Source organism: Coregonus clupeaformis, chromosome 23 (assembly GCF_020615455.1).
Source record: "Coregonus clupeaformis isolate EN_2021a chromosome 23, ASM2061545v1, whole genome shotgun sequence".
Classification (NCBI taxonomy): domain Eukaryota; kingdom Metazoa; phylum Chordata; class Actinopteri; order Salmoniformes; family Salmonidae; genus Coregonus; species Coregonus clupeaformis.
The window spans coordinates 30,375,765-30,400,248 of record NC_059214.1 but is presented as its reverse complement, the minus strand read 5'-3'; the positions used below and the strand labels follow the sequence as shown (position 1 = coordinate 30,400,248).

The following is a 24,484-nucleotide window of genomic DNA, read 5'->3' as shown; positions in this document are numbered from 1 at the left end:
GATGAAAGAGTAAATGAAAAAGAACACTTATGATGCCACTTAACATACTCAAACTGAATAATAAACTGTAATATTGGCCACATTTAAAAGGTATTGCCCATGCTGATAGTTAGGAAGCGCAGGAGTGGGGGGAGGGGAAGTAGAGTCAACTCCACCAGACAGACATTGGTTTCATAGTAGCCTAGCCTGCTGACCGGGTTACTTGTTGTTACATTATCAGTAAGAATTGTGACATTTAGCCCATGTATAAAAGCAACATTCACCCTCCAGCCCATTCAATAAATTAGTTAAAATTCTAATTTGGCATTAGATGTTAGAGTTGGTGTATTTCCTTATGTTTACACATGAAATTAGATTAGTCTTTCTAGCTATGACTGTGCTTTCTGAATGTTATTGGCGAAGCTTGTGGATAGGTCACTGGGAGGCTTGAAAGAGGCATCATCACATGGAATGTAGCCTAGGCTTATCCCACTGGGAAAAACCGGTTGAATCAACGTTGTTTCAGTCAATTTTTCACGCAACCTTTAACCTAAATCTAATGTCATGGTGACATTTTTTTGTTGACTTCACGTTAGTTGACAACTCAACCAAATGTAAATAAAAAATAGACATTTAACTGACGTCTGTGCCCAGTGGGATGGCACCACCTCTATCACCTGTTGATCTGGTCTCTAACTGTGATTTTTCTAGTTCTAGGTCCTTACTTTAGACACAGAACACCGTGATATAAAGACTATTTAGGCTCTATGTTAACGTAAAGTCATTTCCATCCTCCCACTTACATGTATGGGATAATGTGCAATCATATAAAACTTGACAACACCCACCAACATTCTTCAATGTATGGCAAGAGTTTACCAGTACAGTGACACTGGAATTATTGTACTCTAACTCCTATGATGATCCTCCATTACCAAGGAATCTAAACTAATAAAGGTATAGAATACCAACAACAAAAACAGAGCTAGTAGTGCCTGTGTCCACTGGTTTGGTTGTAGAGTGAAACCAAATGAAAGCCATAAGAACAACTGGTTTAGTGCCATCTATTAAAAGAACAATGGGGGTTTATTATAGCTTAATTGCTGGTCCTGGATGACTCAAGGATTTTCCATTTGTGGAAATCTACATGCTCCTATTAGAGAGTGGTAATTTAGAAAGCCATTAGTAAGCTATGACTGTGAACCTTGGCCCCATTTTGGAGATGGAGTGGAATCAGTGGTAACAGCAACGCTAAGCCTTAATGCAGCATTTCCCGAACTCTGTGCACTTTTTCTTTCTCCCCTAACACTACACAGCTGATTCAAATGATCAACGCTTAATGATTAGTTGATGATTTGAGTCAGCTGTGTAGTGCTGGGCAAAAACACAAACATGCATCCTTTAGGGTCCCGAGGACCGAGTTTGGGAAAACCTGCAATGATATTGTCAAGACTTTGAATTGGTTTATGCCTCAGTGAACATTCTGTTCTGGGAAATTATATAGTTGTTTTTCTACCGATGAGCTGTGTTTCAGAAGACCCAGATTGTTTACACTTGAATGTCTCAGCTTTCTAGGGGGCCTAGATGGATAATATTGTTGGCCATGTGTTTGTATGTCTATTGAAGGTTCAGTGATCTGATTTGGCCTTTGGCTTTAGTGGTGAGTGGTGACTGTGTGTGTTCAGGTTAGAAATGAGTACCAGGGCGATGATAGTTTATAAAAAATAAATACAAAATTGTTCACATACAATGTGTTGTTTTACAGCAGGGTAGGCAACCCTGGTCCTGGAGTGCCGCAGGCCCTTCATGTTTTTCATTGAACTGACCTGGAAGATCAGGTGTGTTGAATTTAGGCAATCACTGAACTGATCAATTAGCTCAGTTGGTCAGGGCTGCGAACGTAATTGAATGGAAGCTGTACTGTACTAAACGACCAGTTGAAAAACGGGGAAGGGTTGGGTTGTGGGTTCAGAATGCACCGCTGCCCTTTAAATATGTCACTCGTTGCGTCAAGCCACACCCCGGCACACCCACTGAACGGCGCAAACGTATCTCAAAGTCTGTTCAAGAATGTTTTGGGAAAATGTGTCATTCAGTACAAACCGTTCCGCAATGTAGCAAATGTTCAAGCGAACTGAATGCACCCCTTGTTTAGGGCCGGCCTAGTTAGAACAAAACCCTGCAGTACCTGAGGCACTCCAGGAACAGGGTTGCCTACCCCTAGCCATAGTAGTACGGCGCTCCTGGAGCAAATTAGGGTCCATTTTTTATTTTTTAATACCTTGTCTGCTCAGGTATTCGAGCCAGCGACCTTTCACTGGACCAATGCTCTAACCGCTAGGTTACCTACCGCCCTTTCAGATGGACTCTTTGCCCTCAGTCAGGTTGTAGTCTTTTTTTAATATTACAGTTTTCATTTTTCAAATAGACATGTTTTACATACAACAAAGACATTAATTGACTGAAAAAATCAAGTAGCGTAAAACAGAAAAGGTAACCTATTTCCCTCCATGAACCAATAACACAACCCTACCAGTCTCCAATGTCCCACTATAGGCTAATGGCCATTTAGACATTCTCCTTCAGTCAGTAGTTTGTTTTATTTGGGTATACATTTGTTATTTAGATAGATTTGTGAAAGTTACCCCTTTGTGCAGGAGATGAAGAGATGTTACGAATAGAGGGTGTTTTGTGTGGAACTCCCATTTGTTCACAGCAGTGCTTCAATTCCCATTCACCAGCAGTACCTGAAGTTAGCCCCAGATACAGAAACCCCATGTGACAACAACCGCTCTCGAACTCTGCATTTGTCCAAATATTTATGCAGCAATATTTATTTCTAATAGAACATGGGAGGAGACATGGCAGGCAAAAGGGGCTTACGGTTCACGTGGGCCACCAGCCAGTTGGCATGCCAATACTTTACTCAGAAATAACACCCATTGTATTACAGCCTTGTTCAAGACTACATCTATTTATTTGGGATCTGGGGTGGTTGTGTTTGTTGTTGTGTCTGGCTGTGCCCTCATGACTTTATAATTGTGTTTATGCCATACATGTAAAGACAAGTTGGAGGCCTGTCGAGAGTGTGTTGGAGGCCACAACCGAAACCTCAGTGTACATGTTGTTACGGCTACTGCTCGCTGCAGCTGCAAATCAATCTCTATTCTCAGACCTACACTGTAATCATTGCTAGTGCCCTTGTTTGAATTGTATAGATTCCAGACAGACCCCATTCTGCTCCTTTATAAAGCAGAACAGTAATTGAGGCATGTCTAATCAGCTGTCCTATGAATTGTGTAACACAGGAAATAGTGGTGTCATGTTTGTGACGTGCCATTAAAAAGGATAGCGAGAGATTCTAAGTGAGGGAAGTACAGGAGAATACACATTCACCTTTAAACCCTTAGGCCTACTGTTTATTGAAAGTTGTAAAAATAAAAGTAATTGTGAAAATAATGATGTAGATTTATCTGATGGTTCAGCCAATTTTTTCCATTTATGATTTCACAATATCACAGTGTAATTGGGGGTCATTTACTGTGAACCCATCAAACAACATCAGAAAGGAATTCCCAATACGTGTGACAATGAGTTGTGAAGTTGTTTTTAGTTTGACAAAGAAAACCTGTAGTGCGTCCCTTCTCTGGAGTTCTATTGCTGTATTTCTTCCGGAGAATATTTTGTTTGTTGTGAATATTAACTGTTGAATCATTAGCCTACTGTAAGTCAGCTGTTCGGCATGGCTACCACTAGTGGGGAAAACAATCAATATAGTTACACATCGCAATATTATATTGATATTTGACTCCAAGCATCGATTTGTTAAAATAATATATACATTTATATTTTTTGCTAGATATCATTTGCCAGCGCTAGTCAGCTTTACCTGGACCAAAACTCCGGTATTTTTCATCCTATAGCTTGGCCTCAATATTATTTTTTAATAGTGAACCAACGTGTTTTGACTGATCAAAACTCATTTTCTCATGCACAGGTAAGATTGGCATTCCTGAAACATTATTTTGTTGAAATTGTATTTTATCTCTGAGAAATTAAGCTAATTGGTTGCATCCAAATTGGCCATGTAAATATATAGGATTCAGATAATACCAAACTTCTTCCTACCAATGAGTAAGAAATGAGGAATCCCCCACCCCCCATGCTAATCGCACCCCAACAACCAGTATACATTAACAGTTCACTGTTTGACAAGAGGTATGAAGCTGCAGGTTGTAGTATTGTTTCTCCATACTGTGTAATGTATTCCCTGTGAATCTGGTGATTTGTTTTTTTTCCCCTGTTCAGAGAAATTAGTAATTGAAGTCGCTTGCATAATTTACCATAATGTAGTGTGAAAGTACCAGGTTTTGACCACTAGTTTTGGCATAGGATGTGGCGGGTCTGTGGGTGGCTTTTGACAATTTGGGGGGGATTCCTCGTCTTACTCATTGGTAGGAAGAAGTTTGGTCCAAATCGGAAGTTGGGTACTATATTTATTGAAACGATTTCAGAACAATCTGAGATGGTGGGTGTCGAAATCCTCTTTCTTGTGCTTTCTGTGGTGGAACGACCCAGTATCGAATTGCAATACATATAGAATCGTGAGAATTGCAATGCATATCGTATTGGTACCTAACACGCAAACCACACCGGCCGTGTTGTGTACACATACAGTTGAAGTCTGAAGTTTACATAAACCTTAGCCAAATACATTTAAACTCAGTTTTTCACAATTCCTGACATTTAATCCTAGTAAAGATTCCCTGTCTTAGTTCAGTTAGGATCACCACTTTATTTTAAGAATGTGAAATGTCAGAATAATAGTAGAGAGAATGATTTATTTCAGCTTTTATTTATTCCATCACATTCCCAGTGGGTCAGAAGTTTACATACACTCAATTAGTATTTGGTAACATTGCCTTTAAATAGTTTAACTTGGGTCAAACGTTTCAGGTAGCCTTCCACAAGCTTCCCACAATAAGTTGGGTGAATTTTGGCCCATTCCTCGTGACAGAGCTGGTGTAACTGAGTCAGGTTTGTAGGCCTCCTTGCTCGCACACGCTTTTTCAGTTCTGCCCTACAAATTGTCTATAGGATTGAGGTCAGGGCTTTGTGATGGCCACTCCAATACCTTGACTTTGTTGTCCTTAAGCCATTTTGCCACAACTTTGGAAGTATGCTTGGGGTCATTGTCCATTTGGAAGACCCATTTGCGACCAAGCTTTAACTTCCTGACTGATGTCTTGAGATGTTGCTTCAATATATCCACATAATTTTCCTTCCTCATGATGCCATCTATTTTGTGAATTGCACCTGTCGCTCCTGCAGCAAAGCACCCCCACAGCATGATGCTACCACCCCCATGCTTCACGGTTGGGATGGTGTTCTTCGGGTTACAAGCAACCCCCTTTTTCCTCCAAATAACGATGGTCATTATGGCCAAACAGTTCTATTTTTGTTTCATCAGACCAGAGGACATTTCTCCAAAAAGTACGATCTTTGTCCCCATGTGCAGTTGCAAACCGTAGTCTGTCTTTTTATGGCGGTTTTGGAGCAGTGGCTTCTTCCTTGCTGAGCGGCCTTTCAGGTTATATAGATATAGGACTTGTTTTACTGTGCATATAGATACTTTTGCACCTGTTTCCTCCAGCATCTTCACAAGGTCCTTTGCTGTTGTTCTGGGATTGATTTGCACTTTTTGCACCAAAGTACGTTCATCTCTAGTAGACAGAACGCGTCTCCTTCCTGAGCGGTATGACGGCTGCGTGGTCCCATGGTGTTTATACTTGCGTACTATTGTTTGGACAGATGAACGTGGTACCTTCATGCATTTGGAAATTGCTCCCAAGGATGAACCAAACCTTGGAGGTCTACAATTTCTTTTTGGCTGATTTCTTTTGATTTTCCCATGATGTCAAGCAAAGAGGCACTGAGTTTGAAGGTAGGCCTTGAAATACATCCACAGCTACACCTCCAATTGACTCAAATGATGTCAATTAGCCTATCAGAAGCTTCTAAAGCCATGACATCATTTTCTGGAATTTTCCAAGCTGTTTAAAGGCACAGTCAGCTTAGTGTATGTAAACTTCTGACCCACTGGAATTGTGATACAGTGAATTATAAGTGAAATAATCTGTCTGTAAACAATTGTTGGAAAAATTACTTGTGTAATGCACAAAGTAGATGTCCTAACCGACTTGCCAAAACGATAGTTTGTTAACAAGACATTTGTGGAGTGGTTGAAAAACGAGTTTTAATGACTCCAACCTAAGTGTATGTAAACTTCCGACTTCAACTGTACATTTATTCAATCATTTCACCCACACCGCTTGCGTGAACGAGCGTCTGCGTAGCCAAGTCCTGATATCCGTATTGGATATCAGGAAGATACAAACTCACGTGGATGCTTGAAAGACAAACGAGGCGAGATTAATAGCAGATAATTAACTTAAAAACAAACTAGGTTTCCCTTTATATCTGTGGATTAATCGTCGGTGTAGAGAAACTCCTGATTTTGTATGACTCTGGGCCAAAGAACTTCTACAAAGAACTAGCCAAAAAGAGGACCATATGCATGTCAGGTAAAATAACAACTCAATGTTCATCTCCCAAGACAAACTAGCTAGCAACAGCTAGCTAAATGTCCAATAATGTTTCATGTATGTTTCGACCTGCCCCGAAAAACTTGTAGTGTACATGCTGACTGCGTGTCTGCGCCATCGTGCGCATGTTGATTTACAGTTGATTTGGGTATTTTAACCTGCGTGTCATGATCGTGTCTGGTGGGGAAATCAACATGCGCACGATGGCGCACACACGCAGTCAGCATGTACACTACCAGTCAAAGGTTTGGACACACCTACTCATTCAAGGGTTTTTCTTTATTTTTACTATTTTCTACATTGTAGAATAATAGTGAAGACATCACAACTATGAAATAACATGTACGGAATCATGTAGTAACCAAAAAAGTGTTAAACAATTCAAAATATATTTTATATTTGAGATTCTTCAAATAGCCACCCTTTGCCTTGATGACAGCTTTGCAAACTCTTGGCATTGAAGAGTACCGTTAACCAAAGTCGAAACAGTATATCTTTTTCTAGAAATGGGACATATGGTCACGGCAGTTAAAATAAAATAACACTGAAGTTAATCATTAATGGTGGTAGTTGTAAAGACTGTGTGGGCCATCTGTCTTGTCAGGTGTGCAGCCTTGACCATGGCCTCTCTCTGTTCAGGTTATCTGGTTGCCAGGATAACCCTGTCCATGAATATTGGCTCTTAGAACACAGCTCTGGAATGGATACCAAACCAACAAGTATAGGATGCCAGCGAAAGATTGATGTCTGCCTTAGCCTTTATCTCTGCCATTTACTGCCGTTTGTACTTTGCAACACTCACCCATACGCGGTCATAGTGATACCACTGTCTGGAGGTTCTAAGAGGTTGACTAACACACTGTGACAAGTAATGCAGACTTTGGCTTGGGTGGTACACCGTATATACTGTATACCGGGGTATTTTGAAATACCAACACTATGATTTTCAATACCTATTTGGCACCCTACGACACTTCTTATAAGTTAATTATCTAAAATGTGCAAAATAAATTATCTCCAGCTCAGGGCTCAAGCTAAGAATTTGGTTTTCTAACTTGCTAGTAGCTAAGTAGCTAGCTTAACTTTGCAATAATTTTGCTTGACATACATTTTAAAGTGAAATTCTGAGTCTCAGCATCAGTTTGTTACCGTGGAATAGCCTAGGTGGCACTGAATTATATTGGTGTCAGTTTTCATGGTTGAAAATGCTTGACATTTAATTTTCTATTCTATTAATCAGTATTTGTAAATATAGAGAGTTAATTAAATCAAGCTATTGGCGCCGTACAATCAATACAATCAATAGCCTACTCATGGACTGAGGTTTCTGTTGTCAATCATTAGAATCATGGAGATGTGTAGTGTAGAACAGGCTGGTTCTGTCAGACAGCTCCTTCTCTATTGAATGTTTGGGGGATATGATAGACACTGCAGTGAGGAATTTCTTCTCTGTTGTCATATCTGCATGCATGGATTTACATGCTATGAAATAGTTTAAGCTTGTGATATACAGTAGCCTGGATGGTATGGTTGGCTGTCATTATATAGCCAAGCCATCTTACATTGAAACTTTAACTTGAAGGGCCTATTAAGAAATATTGGGTTCTACTTTGTCTTCAGTTAAAAAAAGTATTATAATAATAAAAAAATAAAAAAATAGAAATAAAAGACGCCTGGCTTGCTTTGTTACCCAATATATTGAATGAACTAAGTTGGAGAGAGGTGGCTGAATTAGTTTGGTAATTAATTAATGTGTTGCAGTGAGAATTACTGAGCACAGATTGAGAAATATCTATTCTCTGTTCAACCAGCCCCCACAGTCCACTCCGCAGAGTCTTAGATCCACACAGCCCATATAGAGGATGATGGATACAAATTACAAGGGTTATTCCACAACGCTGTAATTGCACTGGTGGTTCTGCTGTCGGAACCATTCTACTATTCTTGATCGTCCTCGGTTTCTCTGGTAAATGCGCCAGATTTGTTTTTATTGTCACCGGTAGACCTATACCTATATGTAGATTTTCACTCCAACCCCAGTTGTAACTAACCTGATTCAGCTTATCAACCAGCTAATTATTAGAATCAGGTGAACTAGATTAGGGTTGGAGCGAAAACGTACAGGACAGTAGCTCTTCAGGAACAGGGTTGCAGAGCCCTGACCTATACGATGCAAAGCAGCTCATTTAGAGTGTAGTGCACGGGTCTTCAACCTTTTCTTTTCCAGGGACCCCCTCCCAGGCATACCGGCAACCCAGGGTCACATAATTCACATCTTGTCATAAGGTGAATGATAATGGAAAGGAGACGTAATCAACATTTTAAAATAAATAGATTTGGTAGACAGTTTCATTATTTTGACCTCCCCAGCCACATTATAATTAGTAAAGGAAGTGTAAACTCTAACATAACTATTAGCTAGAAAGGTAACTCCAAACACATTTTCGCAAAGAGCAGCTGTTTAAACAAAGGTTAGCCATGTGTTAGCAAAAATATATGTCCAAGTCAAGAAAGCTTACTTGCAGCCAGTGGCACTTGCCTCACTGGTGCTTTTTCAAAGCATATGTCAGATAATCCAGTGAGTATAATTTGCTCAATATTAGGCGTTGAGAAACAAAGTTGACATCATTAGAAAGAAGATATTCTTCTCTTTTTTACTGTAGGTATGTAATTCAAAAGGTGTTTATTCTGTTGTTGCTAGCAATATTCATAACATTTAAATAAAAAAATATAAAATCCACTTAAATATACATTTTTGCAGACCCCCGGTTGAATACCCATGGTGTAGTGGATCATAGGTCGTGCTCATAATGGTAAGTCATGATGAAGCCCTTCAATTAGCCTAAGTATCTTATCCCTTTCATACTAAGATGTTTTCCCACCAACTATACCATACCGGCAACATTTTTCCGCCTTTTCCTTATCTGAAAGGTATTGCCTGTTGTTACGTTCCCCAGAAGGGGAACTAACAAAGAGTCACTGACCACAACCAAGACTAAACAGGTGGGGTTTTAGGAGGGGTTCTGAAAGACATTCATTGGGGTGTCCATTGAACGTTGACTAGCAACAACAACTGGGACCTAAAAGACACCTATCATGAGTGCACACTAAATTGGGCCAAGAAGAGGCAAACAAAAGAAAAACCCACACCAAACATAGACAGGAAGCAAACCAAAAAGGTGTAGCAAAATTTAATCAGGGAATTTGGATAAAGGATTTGTTTGTCTAGAAATCAAAAATAGGGAGCGCCAACTAAAGGTGTTAACCCTCCGCGTCAAGACAACTAGAGCGCTGGGCCAGCTACTCTTAAATATCACCTGGGCCAGCACAGGTGAAACACCTTCCCACTAACGAGATGGCAACCAGCACAGGTGTAACACATACTGACTAATGAGGTGAAACCAATCGGTGCACCCTACGTGCTAATGAGCTATACGTGCTAAAGTCCAACCTCAAAACATAAATTACATGGAAAAACCAAAAACCTGTAACAATCAAATCCGAAACCTTTATTTCCGCCTAACGACCTAGTAATCATTTAGGTACATTTCTGCCTATGGGTGAGTAGGAAACGTAGCTGTAATGCTGAGGCGGTATTGGCACGCAATACGCTCTTAAACTCTTGATGGTTGCTAGGCAGTACCAGTTAACCATCCTCCTGCCAGTTCTAAACTTTGGGAGGCATGTCTCTTCTCCCATCTCTTCACATAGCCCACCACTAAGCATGCACTGTTTTCTTAACCACAACAGGATGGATCCATAAAGAGTTATTGAAGGCATGTATCAAATTGTTGCTTTTTTTTTTTGCCCCTGTATATAGCCTCCCTACTGTTATTTTATTTTACTGCTGCTCTTTAATTATTAGCTATTTTTAATTTTTGACGTATCTATTTTTTGTTTTGTTTACTGCATTGTTGGTTAAGGGCTTGTAAGTAAGCATTTCACTGTAAGGTCTACACCTGTTGTATTCGGCGCATGTGGCAAATACAATTTGATTTGATTTGAATGTGTTTTGTTTACAGGCAAAATACTGTAAATCCTATGTGAAAGCAGTGTCTGTGTCTATCCCATGTATTCTCCAGGGAACCCTAGAATAAAGGTTATAGATGACTCAGGGATATGGCGTTAGATGTGTCCATCCATCTGATTGGCTGGCAACACTGTACATAACCCTTGAGACAACTGGCTCCCATGTTATTTGCCATTTTGTCATGTCATTTGTGAATTATATAATGATAATAAAAATGTAGGGCATACATGCTGAATTGATGTCAATGGTCGATATGCATGAAAGTTCAAGCGAGGCGTGTGCATGGGTTCTATCTGGTCCTGTGTGATGTGGTGTAGGACGGGGAAGAACTGGGGGAAAAGTTAGTCACCGGATCAGTAGTTGAAAAGCCGCTAGCTGCAATGATGCTTTGATATTGCTATTCACTGTAGTACTCAATAAATGACTCCCTGATGTGGACCTACTACAGTGAGGGAAAAAAGTATTTGATCCCCTGCTGATTTTGTACGTTTGCCCACTGACAAAGAAATGATCAGTCTATAATTTTAATGGTAGATTTATTTGAACAGTGAGAGACAGAATAACAACAAAAAAATCCAGAAAAATGCATGTCAAAAATGTTATAAATTGATTTGCATTTTAATGAGGGAAATAAGTATTTGACCCCTCTGCAAAACATGACTTAGTACTTGGTGGCAAAACCCTTGTTGGCAATCACAGGTGTCAGACGTTTCTTGTAGTTGGCCACCAGGTTTGCACACATCTCAGGAGGGATTTTGTTCCACTCCTCTTTGCAGATCTTCTCCAAGTCATTAAGGTTTCGAGGCTGACGTTTGGCAACTCAAACCTTCAGCTCCCTCCACAGATTTTCTATGGGATTAAGGTCTGGAAACTGGCTAGGCCACTCCAGGACCTTAATGTGCTTCTTCTTGAGCCACTCCTTTGTTGCCTTGGCCGTGTGTTTTGGGTCATTGTCATGCTGGAATACCCATCCACGACCCATTTTCAATGCCCTGGCTGAGGGAAGGAGGTTCTCACCCAAGATTTGACGGTACATGGCCCCGTCCATCGTCCCTTTGATGCGGTGAAGTTGTCCTGTCCCCTTAGCAGAAAAACACCCCCAAAGCATAATGTTTCCACCTCCATGTTTGACGGTGGGGATGGTGTTCTTGGGGTCGTAGGCAGCATTCCTCCTCCTCCAAACACGGCGAGTTGAGTTGATGCCAAAAAGCTCGATTTTGGTCTCATCTGACCACAACACTTTCACCCAGTTCTCCTCTGAATCATTCAGATGTTCATTGGCAAACTTCAGACGGCCCTGTATATGTGATTTTTTGAGCAGGGAGACCTTGCGGGCGCTGCAGGATTTCAGTCCTTCACGGCGTAGTGTGTTACCAATTGTTTTCTTGGTGACTATGGTCCCAGCTGCCTTGAGATCATTGACAAGATCCTCCTGTGTAGTTCTGGGCTGATTCCTCACCGTTCTCGTGATCATTGCAACTCCACGAGGTGAGATCTTGCATGGAGCCCCAGGCCGAGGGAGATTGACAGGTCTTTTGTGTTTCTTCCATTTGCGAATAATCTCACCAAGCTGCTTGGCGATGGTCTGGTAGCCCATTCCAGCCTTGTGTAGGTCTACAATCGTGTCCCTGACATCCTTGGAGAGCTCTTTGGTCTTGGCCATGGTGGAGAGTTTGGAATCTGATTGATTGATTGCTTCTGTGGACAGGTGTCTTTTATACAGGTAACAAGATGAGATTAGGAGCACTCCCTTTAAGAGTGTGCTCCTAATCTCAGCTCGTTACCTGTATATAAGACACCTGGGAGCCAGAAATCTTTCTGATTGAGAGGGGGTCAAATACTTATTTCCCTCATTAAAATGCAAATCAATTTATAAAGTGTTTGACATGCGTTTTTCTGGATTTCTTTGTTGTTATTCTGTCTCTTACTGTTCAAATAAATCTACCATTAAAATTATAGACTGATCATTTCTTTGTCAGTGGGCAAACGTACAAAATCAGCAGGGGATCAAATACTTTTTTCCCTCACTGTACAGCCGTTGGATTTGACAGCCAATGTAACCCTTCAATATTAAAACTACAGAAACGCAGTGTAATCTTCAAACTGTTGTCAGTCAGTCAGTCACCTCTATCCAGGCAGGCAGGCAGGCAGGCAGGCGTGGAAGAAGTGGTTTCCCCTAGATACTGTAGTGCTACCATCCCACAGTTTCCCTCCCAACCCCACACCACCTGTCGCTGCGTGAGTTATTGAGAAAGGCAGACAATAATGCACAAATAGTTGTTGTGTCTACCTGATTGCGGCATCATTAGTTATCCTCCCCATTCCCCTCTCTGCTTCCCCCTCTCTCTCCCTTCCCCCAATGGTCAGTCTAACCAATGGCAGGTTATACTCAGCAGAGCCGTTCAAGAGAAAATGGCTGCTGTTTCCAGGTCTTGTTTGCACATCTATCAGGAGGTGACTGCACAGGATAAAATGGGGTCCTCCTCTGCAATTTAGGGTAGAATGTGCCTTCCTGTGTTTTTTGTAAACTTTTGTTTGTTTGTTGTGTCCTGTTTTTCTACATCAATCACCTTCAAAACCTACACACTTAAATGCCTGGCTGTAGAGTTTTTCTTAGCTTTACTGTCTCAGGGTATTTTGATAGCATGTTGTCTTCTTGAAGCCTATGTCATGATTTGTAATATTTTATTTTACGCTTCATTTATCTTCATATTGAATACTATTTGTTGTGGTTAATGATTAGAAACGTATGTAAATAAGAAAGGATACATTTGTACTGTAATTTGCTAGGGTTTTGTGTGTTTTCTCTGCAGTGTATGGACATGGTTGTGTTTTCTCTTTCCTCTCTATATCCAAGAAGTAGATGGTAATAGACTTCTCTAATCTGGGAGAGCACACTGCTTTGTCCTTGAGTTCCAAACCCAAACCATCCACATATATTTTTAGGGCAGATTACCCAGCAAAAATCAGCATTTGTGACAGATTTTTTTCTCTGTAGTTACATCCCCCGTAGTGACCTTATCAGGAAGATTTATCACAGCTTCCCCTGCTTGTAGGTTGTCTGTACTTCTGTACTGTCTGTAGATCTAGGAGTATAGTTAAGCAGTTTATATTTTTACAGTATGAATTTACAGTAAGCGGCTGCCATTTCTGTTTGTAGTGCCCCAGAGTGCTTATCTACCATCAGTTGACCCTTCCCCAAATGTTTAACCTCACAGTTAGAGGGAAAAAATATCTGACCTTAGATCAACGTTTAAAGGGCAACTTCATCCTAGAGCAACTAATCCATGCCTATTCTGGAAAGACTGGACGTGTTTGTGGAAACATGGTGAATGCAGCACTAAATGATGTTTTGAATGGGCTCGAACACTCATGAAATGCTTACATGACAGCAACAACATTTTGGCTTGAGTCCTGAGATCCTTTTGGTTAAGCCATTTCACCTTCTGCAATAAGTGTTTGTACTTACGTGGACGTTCAACCTGATATGGTGCTCTTTCCAATTAGTTTCTAATGGCTCAGGCAGCTACTATAGTTGTCATTTGGTTCATAACAACTAACAGAAAATTGGACATCCAGTTAGATTGTGTTGTACTTTCACCACAGCCTTAGGCATAACACTCAGTTGAAACCTAAACTCCGTAGCCTGGGTGAATGGCTGGAATCTACTTTACTGTGCAGTAAACATGCTAATGATTTCCCTAATGAGTCACAGGGCTGACCACTGCTGGGAAGCTCATCACTGCCCAGTGGTATTTCCATTTGTCTTCTGCTGCAATCAGTCAACTCCTGGGATATGCTATATGGAGGCTAAATGCAATTGCTTGGGACCGTTGTGAATGCATGCACCAAACAATGACAACAATTTGGAGCAAGACAAATAATGTATTTGAAATGGGTCTGATGAATGGCACTGCACTATGATGAAGATTATAATGTGTACCGAAAGATTACATTAGGCAGATATGTTCTTCCAATGATATCATAACTGATACTCAAGTCCGAATTATAATATTCAATGGATAACATTTGTGGCGTAGAGTAGAGTTGGTCGGTATCCAGATTTTCATACCGTCATACCTTTTCTGTACCATACCGGGATATACAGTATTACCGGAGGTGCACACAAGGGCCGCTATTTAGAAAACAAAAACAATTTAGGCAACAGGGATCTTGATCCAGGAGGGGATTGGATGTCTCTAGTCTGGGTAATAGTCTTTTTAGCTAACATTCCACTCCTTGCCACTCCATGTCATTGCCAAAGAGACTGGCCTTTCGGCAATTTCAACGTTCAATATGCAGCTGGATTTACGGCGGAGTTGCTAAATGGTTGTTGGTAATAACATTAATATTTTCCATGACAACATGTGGAGCCTAGAAAATTTAATTAGGATTATAACAAAGCCAAAAACAAACATTTAGCTGTTAGCTAGTCAAGTTGTTCTATTTTGAGGCTTAAAATCAAAGCAAAGAGGTTTTGTGGTTGGAATTGCAGTAGGTATTTAGTTTGAGAATTTAGACACGAGCTAGCAACTTTTGACAGACTGGTTTCGTCTGGACAAACAAAAAAAATGGTTAGCAACCGGATACCAACGTGTTCTGTGGAGAGAGAAAGAAATGTGATAGTTCCAATATTTTGATAATTGTTGTGATTGGAGGATAGCTGTGAGGGTTATCGAATCAGGTTATCAAATCAGGATCTACTCCTCTGTTCTCCTCAAGCTCATTAATAATATAATATTTATATTTGAAGATTGCATAAAGGCCAGTCTCTTTGGCAATGACAAGGTAGGGCAAGGAGTGGAATGTTAGCTAAAGATACTGGTACCCAGGCTAGAATGTCTGCTGTAAAAAAATAATAAGCTTGAGCTTGACATTTAGCTACTTATCTACTAGCAAGTTAGCAAACCAAATGCAAAGCTGGAACCCTTAGCTGGATATAATTTATTTGACACATCTTATGTTTCTTATAGTTATACTGACCTTTAAAAACGGTATTGAAAATCAGACCGTCAGTATTTCAAAATATCCCGGTATACGCTATAAACGGTATATCGCCCAAGCCTAGCATAGAGTATGTGTTTGATGTGGAAGCATACAGTACCGGGCAATTTCAAGGTAATAGAGTGATGCAGAGACTAAGATTTTCACTTTACAATGTATGTCAAACAAAAACAAATGATTGTAAAGTTAAACAAACCATACAACTCTATGCACAAGGACAATTTCCGCAGAAGATATTACAAAAACACATGTACTTAAAGAACAGTGCAGATGCAAAGTTTGGTGACAGAATGACGGCACAAGTTTGGCAACAGAATGACGGTTTGTGCCATCATTCTGTCACCAAACTTTGCATCTGCATTAACTTTGCAATCATTGGTTTTTGTTTTGGCATACCCAAAGTAACACATCGGAGTCTCAGCATCACTCTGTTACTGTGGAATTGCTCTTCAGACAGTGTCAATATCACCAATGTTCTCAATCCAGCAACTCAATTTTTCCTCACCATACCTATATCACTCAACAGATCACAACTTCAAAGTGCTCTTGCCAGTTGCCACAGCACAAAGCAAATGCCTAGGTAAGCATTTGTGTCAGAATCCCTGGAAGAAGAGAATAGGCTGTGTTGTGTTGTGTCGAGGGAAGCCTAGATGCCCAGGGAGCTCTGTAATGGATGATGCCGTCATGTGCCCATCTGATATATGGATTAGTGCTGCCCCCCCCGACCCTTTGGGACATTTGCCCCTTAGGGCTTCGCCTGCTAATTATGTTTCCAGTTGTTTATGGTGGCGATGGCGGCCATGGGAGCAGTGGCTGGCGATTTTGATGCCGATAGCCCTTCCCTTCCAGCCCCGCTTGTTATCTAATTAGCCCAAAGAGAAGTAGTGTGTTGGGTTGGCTCTGAGTTTTGCAGCCCACCCAGACTATGACACAAAGGCTTAGCTAGATAAAATGGGACTTGCTTCCAGCATTGGTGTTTATGTTGTAATTTCTTTCATGTGTAATAAATTATTGATCAGATTATTAATTGCGTTTTTGGTTTCATATGACACTCTAAATCAAGCGATGGCTCTCATTCAATAATGTGGTGGTGTGATTTATGTAATCATGGAACGCTAGTGTGAATCCACACAAGGAGAATGTGTATCAGCATGAGATTGATTTTCACACCAGCTCCAAATCATACCACCATCTGTTATTGTTGGCGAAAATTCATGTGAACATTCACACTCAGCCAATATCAGGGGTTATTTAATTTGAGCGCTGCATGTCTGCTGTGCGGTGCAATAAAGCCAGAGAGAGTCCATTTGAAAGAATATCCCAGTGTAATCGGTGTGAAATGGCTAGCTAGTTAGCGGTGCACGCTAGTAACGTTCCAATCGGTGACATCACTCGCTCTGAGACCTTGAAGTAGTTGTTTCCCATGCGCTGCAAAGACGACAGCTTTTGTGGAGCGATAGGTAACGATGCTTCGTGGGAGGCAGTTGTTGATGTGTTCAGAGGGTCCCTGGTTCAAGCCCAGGTTGGGGTGAGGAGAGGGACGGAGGCAACGCTGTTACTCCAAGGTGAAGACTGGCATTATTCATGTTGAGTAACATGTTCGACCTGGCTGGCACAGAGCCCAGTGGTAATTGGAACAGCACTATTCTGTGTCTATTTTGCGCCGGTTCCTGCTTGTTGCTATGCTACCAAAAGGGAACTCTTTAGAGTGAGTTGAGCTCTGTGTGGTGTGGTATGGAGGTTACAGAGGCCTGCATTTCTTACTGACTGGCTCTACTCTGATTCTGATCTGGAAAGAAGTTTGTCCCTCTTGTCCAGTTCTACCCCTCAGACTAGGCTGAAAGCACAAGAAGTAACAATGGCCATGATCCAGCTTTCTAAAGTTCAGTTCTAGGATCAAGTTCAAATGTATTGTTAATCTCTGAGGAAGTCTTAACCTCTTGTGGGGGTGAAGGTTCTTTATGATGTATAACTGGCTGTTTTTGGAGAGGTAAATGATTGGAGCTGCCAACATGAATAGGAAGCATTTTACAATGTATTGTTGTCTACATGGTCTTGACTACAGTATGTGTGATATATCACATACAGTGAGCTCCAAAAGTATTGGGACAGTGACTAATTTGTTGTTGTTTTGGCTCTGTACTCCATCACGTTGGACTGTCAGCTTTAATTTGAGTGTATTTTCATCCATATCGGGTGAACCGTTTAGAAATTACAGCACTTTATGGACATAGTCCCCCCATTTTAGGGGACCAAAAGTATTGTGACAAATTCACTTATGTGTATTGAAGTAGTCAAAAGTTTAGTATTTGGTCCCAAATTCCTAGCATGTAATGATTACATCAAGCTTGTGACTACAACTTGTTGGATACATTTGCTGTTTGTTTTGGTTGTGATTCAGATTATTTTGTGCCGAATAGAAATTAATGGTTAATAATGTATTGTGTCATTTTGGAGTCACTTTTATTGTAAATAAGAATAGAATATGTTTCTAAACACTTCTATATTAATCCAATCAAATCAAATTTATTGGTCACATACACATGGTTAGCAGATGTTATTGCGAGTGTAGCGAAATGCTTGTGCTTCTAGTTCCGACAGTGCAGTAATATCTAGCAAGTAATATCTAACAGTTCCACAACAAATATCTAATACACACAAATCTATGTAAAGGAATGGAATAAGAATATATAAATATATGGATGAGCAATGTCATTGTCAGAGCGACATAGGCTAAGATGCAATAGATGGTATAGAATACAGTATATACATATGAGATGGGTAATGCAAGATATGTAAACATTATTTCATGCTACCATGATTACGGATAGTCTTGAATGAAACATGAATAATGCTAACCTCCCCTGTTATTGTAATGGTGAGAGGTTAGCATGTCTTGGGGGTATGATATTTGTGCGTCTAACTTTCTCACTCATTATTATTCACGATTCATGCATGACTATCCGTAATCATGGTAGCATCCACATTTTGTAAAAGTGTTTCGAAACATATTCTATTCTTATTTACAATAAAAGTGACTCCAAAATGACATAATACATTATTTACCATTCATTTCTATTCGGCACAAAATAATCTGAAACGCAACTAAAACAAACAGCAAATGCATCCAACAAGTTTGTAAAGTCACAAGCTTGATGTAATCATTGTGTGCTAGGAATATGGGACCAAATACTACACTTTTGACTACTTTAATATACATGTAAGTGAATTTGTCCCAATTATTTTGGTCCCCTAAAATGGGGGGACTATGTACAGAAAGTGCTGTAATTTCTAAACCGTTCACCCAATATGGATAAAAATACCCTCAAATTAAATCAGACAGTCTGCACTTTAACCTTATATTCATTGTATAATTTCATATCTAAAGTGCTAAAGTGCTGGAGTACAGAGCCAAAACAAAACAAAAATGTGTCACTGTCCCAATACTTTGGTAGCTCACTGTATTTGTTTGCTTTGTCTTCAGTTTGAGATTTCGCTTTACTCGTCAACAGATACATTGGGCTTTGATACAAAATAAAGTTGATTATTGCAGTGCTTAAGGGTATTTCGCACAACCTGGTTGCACCTACAGTTTCAGGATTTTGAGGATTTTTTCTCTCTCGGGGCTCCCGAGTGGCGCAGCGGTCTAAGGCACTGCATCTCAGTGCTTGAGGCGTCACTACAGACCCCCTGGTTCGATTCCAGGCTGTATCACAACCGGCCGTGATTGGGAGTCCCATAGGGCGGTGCATAATTGGCCCAGCGTTGTCCGGTGTGGGCTGTCATTGTAAATAAGAATTTGTTCTTAACTGACTTGCCTAGTTAAATAAAATAAAGGTAATGTTCCAGTCTCACCTTCATATTTCCTACCCTATTATGCATAATATACTGTGTACTGACAATGAATTGATATATTGTTGGAAAATGATGAATCATTCTTTGTAGCAAAGCGCTCATTAGCCTGAAGGCTGTTATCAGTGGGAACAATAAAAACTCAATCGCTATGATTCTAAAGGGCTCAGTTTTGAGGTTTTTCTTCAGCTCCCTGTAGTTTTGAAAGAATACCAAATTGAAATGTTCACCCAGGCGCCGAGAAAGCGATAATGATGTGAATGTTGCACAATTTTAACAGTAATTAGCCCTACGCAGTGTGCTGAGTTCTCCTCTGCAGTTTACTAGATAGTGACAGTAGGCATTTAATGCCATGTCCTGCTTTATTAGGCTTCTCTACCCATCTAGATCAGTGGCCAGGTCACTAATGGTAGACAGTTGCCACTTTCCCCTGCAAGCCAAATGGAAATGGACGCCGCAGTCGGGTCACAGTAGAGCGATGGGGGGAATACTTAGCCTGGGAAGTAGAGATGGAGTAACTGGCTAAGTGACCTGGTCGTTGACATTCTCAATGCGTGTGTGTGTGTGCATGTGGGAAGTACATGACTGCACTATGGTCTTGCTTTATCTTTGTATGTGAGGACATGGTAGCTGTCAAGTCATTTGGTAATAATGATTGGGGACCTAACTAGATATAACCTACATTGTCCCACTCATCTTGTGAAATGATGTAGCTAGCTGTGTAATGAATCTAAAACTCAAAATGTCTTCCTCTCTCTTTTTCTTTCCTAGAGTGGGCCGATCCTTACTAGATACAGTACCTCCTCCATCGAGGTGGGATAAGATACAGTACCTCCTCCATCGAGGTGGGATAAGATGAGTATAACCAGTGATGAAGTGAACTTCTTGGTGTACAGATATCTTCAGGAGTCAGGTATGTATGACTGCCAACCTCCCTGTAACACACTTGTCCTGTCTCTGTCTGTCTGTCTGTCTGTCTGCTGAAATGATTATTATACTTCTGCTTTAGATCTTTCTTGTGTATTTGTTTGTGTGGTAATGTAGGAATTGAGAATGTCTTTGTAGTTGACCTTGTGGATTATGTTGTCATGGATTAGACTACATTGACTCTTTCTAAACCACGTGTCAAACTCATTCCATGGAGGGCTGAGTGTCTGCAGGTTTTCACGCCTCCCTTGTACTTGATTGAGGAATTAAGGTCACTGATTAGTAAGGAACTCACCTCACCTGGTTGTTTAGGTCTTAATTGAAAGGAAAAACAAAAAACCAGCAGACACTAGGCCCTCAATGGAATGAGTTTTACACCCCTGATCTAAACCATCCCTAAAGGTTTGGGAATTTTGGCACACATTTTACAAATGGCTACTTCAATACATTCACCAAAAACACTATGAAAAGCTTGAGAGAGAGTGCAGGAATAGGAAAGTAGAGGTGTCAGTAAATCCAGAAACTACAGTTAGTGGAAACCAAGCCTATTCTACCTGTCTGTTGGCCGTTCAGAATATCGCTTTCCCTTCATATGTACAGTTGAAGTCGGAAGTTTACATACACCTTAGCAAATACATTTAAACTCTGTTTTTCACAATTCCTGACATTTAGTCCTAGTAAAAATTCCCTGTCTTAGTTCAGTTAGGATCACCACTTTATTTTAAGAATGTGAAATGTCAGAATAATAGTAGAGAGAATTATTTATTTCAGCTTTATTTCTTTCATCACATTCCCGGTGGGTCAGAAGTTTACATACACTCAATTAGTATTTGGTAGCATTGCCTTTAAATTGTTTAACTTGGGTCAAACGTTTCAGGTAGCCTTCCAGGGCTTTGTGATGGTCACTCCAATACCTTTACTTTGTTGTCCTTCAGCCATTTTGCCACAACTTTGGACGTATGCTTGGGGTCATTATCCATTTGGAAGACCCATTTGCGACCAAGCTTGAACTTCCTGACTGATGTCTTGAGATGTTGCTTCAATATATCCACATAATTTTCCTTCCTCATGATGCCATCTATTTTGTGAAGTGCACCAGTCGCTCCTGCAGCAAAGCACCCCCAAAGCATGATGCTGTGACACTCTGGCTCCATGGACTTTGAGTATTGAGCCAGGGTTGTTCATTTTCTTTTGGGTGTATTTCTATGTTGGGTATTCTGGTTGTTTCATTTCTATGTGTGGTGAATGTTCGTGATTATTCAGGTGACTCCCAATCGGAGGTAACGAGTGACAGCTGTCGGCTCGTTATCTCTGATTGGGAGCCATATTTATACTGTGTGTTTTCTCGTGGGTATTGTGGGTTTTTGTTCCATGTTTCTGTCAGTGTTACAGAGGACTTCACTATCGTCATTTGTTGTTTTTTTGTGGTTGCTTTATTAAAGAAAGTCATCATGTTCACTCCACGCGCTGCGTATTGGTCCGCTTCTTCAGACGATCGTGACAGAAAAACCCACCATAGAAGGACCAAGCAGCGTGTCCAGGAGCAAGACAGCTGGACATGGGAGGAAGCGCCTGGTAAGGAGATCGAGAGGCTGGCGATGGCCCAGGTGGGCAAATCGTGGTCCTGGGAGGACATGCTCGGGGGCAAGGGACCTTGGGGGAAGATCAAGGCCCTGGCGAGAGAGGAGCAACGGCGTCAGCAGGGCCATCATCGTTGGAAGGACGAGAGGCAACCCCAAAAAGTTTTTTGGGGGGGGCACATGGCTTAGGCGCTGGGCAGCAGGAGGCTGCTACAGGGAGACGTGGAGAGAAGGCTATCGGATTACGGGAGCCATTGGCGAGTAGAGGAAGGGAAGTTGTTGCGGCACGCGCGTGAGAGACTGATGTGTGTTACCAGTCCGGTCCGGCCCGTTCCTGATCCCCAGTTAAAGCCAGTGGTGTGTGTTCCCAGTACGGACCGGCCTGTTCCTACTCACGCATCAAGCCCACGGTGTGCGTCGCCAGCCCAGCCCGGCCTGTTCCTGCTCCACGCACAGAACCTACGGTGTGCGTCGCCAGCCCAGCCCGGCCTGTTCCTGCTCCACGCACCAAGGATACGGTGTGCGTCGACAGCCCAGCCCGGCCTGTTCCTGCTCCACGCACAGAACCTACGGTGTGCGTCGCCAGCCCAGCCCGGCCTGTTCCTGCTCCACGCACAGAACCTACGGTGTGCGTCGACAGCCCTGCCCGGCCTGTTCCTGCTCCACGCACCAAGGATACGGTGTGCGTTGACAGCCCTGCCCGGCCTGTTCCTGCTCCACGCACCAAGCCCACGGTGTGCGTCGCCAGCCCAGCCCGGCCTGTTCCTGCTCCACGCACAGAACCTACGGTGTGCGTCGCCAGCCCGGCCTGTTCCTGCTCCACGCACAGAGGATACGGTGTGCGTCGACAGCCCAGCCCGGCCTGTCCCTGCCACCCGCACCAAGTCTACGGTGCGCGTCGCCAGCCCGACCCGGCCTGTTCCTGCCACCCGCACCAAGTCTACGGTGCGCGTCGCCAGCCCGACCTGGCCTGTTCCTGCCACTCGCACCAAACTGACGGTGCGCGTCGCCAGCCCGGTCCGGCCTGTTCCTGCCACCCGCACCAAGTCTACGGTGCGCGTCGCCAGCCCGGTCCGGCCTGTTCCTTCTCCCCGCACTAGCCCTGAGATGCGTGTCCTCAGCCCGGTACCTCCAGTTCCGGCACTACGCGCCAGGCCTAAGGTGCGCCTCAGACGGCCAGAGTCTGCCGTCTGCCCAACGGCGCCTGAACTGCCCGTCTGCCCAACGGCGCCTGAACTGCCCGTCTGCCCAACGGCGCCTGAACTGCCCGTCTGCCCAACGGCGCCTGAACTGCCCGTCTGCCCAACGGCACCTGGACTGCCCCGTCTGCCCAACGGCGCCTGAACTGCCCGTCTGCCCAACGGCGCTTGAACTGCCCGTCTGCCCAACGGCGCTAAAGCCGCCCGTCTGTACTGAACCTGCAAAGCCGCCCCGTCTGCCATGAGCCTTCAGAGCCGTCCGCCAGACCGGAGCCGCTAGAGCCTTCCGCCAGACAGGAGCCGCTAGAGCCTTCCGCCAGACAGGATCAGCCAGAGCCTTCCGCCAGACAGGATCAGCCAGAGCCTTCCGCCAGACAGGATCAGCCAGAGCTTTCCGCCAGACAGGATCAGCCAGAGCCTTCCGCCAGACAGGATCAGCCAGAGCCTTCCGCCAGACAGGATCAGCCAGATCCGTCAGCCAGCCATGAGCCGTCCAGCCAGGATCCGCCAGAGCCGTCCAGCCAGGATCCGCCAGAGCCGTCCAGCAAGGATCCGCCAGAGCCGTCCAGCCAGGATCCGCCAGAGCCAGCCAGCCAGGATCCGCCATTCAGTCCGGTGCTGCCCCTTAGTCCGGTGCTGCCCCTTAGCCCGGTGCTGCCCCTTAGCCCGGTGCTGCCCCCTTAGTCCGGTGCTGCCCCTGAGTCCGGTGATGCCTCTTAGTCCAGTGCTGTCCCTTAATCCTGTGGGGTTTAGTTGGGGGGTGGTCATTTGGAGGAGGCTACGTAAGCGGGTAGTGACTATGGTGGGGTGGGGACCACGACCAGTGCCAGAGCCGCCACCATGGACAGACGCCCACCCAGACCCTCCCCTAGACTGTATGTTGGTGCGCCCGGAGTTCGCACCTTTAGGGGGGTACTGTGACACTCTGGCTCCATGGACTTTGAGTATTGAGCCAGGGTTGTTCATTTTCTTTTGGGTGTATTTCTATGTTGGGTATTCTGGTTGTTTCATTTCTATGTGTGGTGAATGTTCGTGATTATTCAGGTGACTCCCAATCGGAGGTAACGAGTGACAGCTGTCGGCTCGTTATCTCTGATTGGGAGCCATATTTATACTGTGTGTTTTCTCGTGGGTATTGTGGGTTTTTGTTCCATGTTTCTGTCAGTGTTACAGAGGACTTCACTATCGTCATTTGTTGTTTTTTTGTGGTTGCTTTATTAAAGAAAGTCATCATGTTCACTCCACGCGCTGCGTATTGGTCCGCTTCTTCAGACGATCGTGACAGATGCTACCACCCCCGTGCTTCAC

General features: G+C 42.8%; 1 protein-coding gene across 1 annotated transcript in view; it reads left to right on the top strand.

Annotated features, from left to right (window-relative positions):
• Positions 1-24,484, top strand: part of LOC121536862 (F-box-like/WD repeat-containing protein TBL1X) — a 36,408-nt gene that overhangs the window by 1,505 nt on the left and 10,419 nt on the right. Inside the window, exon 2 of the mRNA XM_041844467.2 lies at positions 20,242-20,383. Within this exon, the coding sequence (XP_041700401.1) occupies positions 20,326-20,383 (58 nt within the window). The 5' untranslated portion in view covers positions 20,242-20,325. The remainder of the gene's footprint in view (positions 1-20,241; positions 20,384-24,484) is intronic.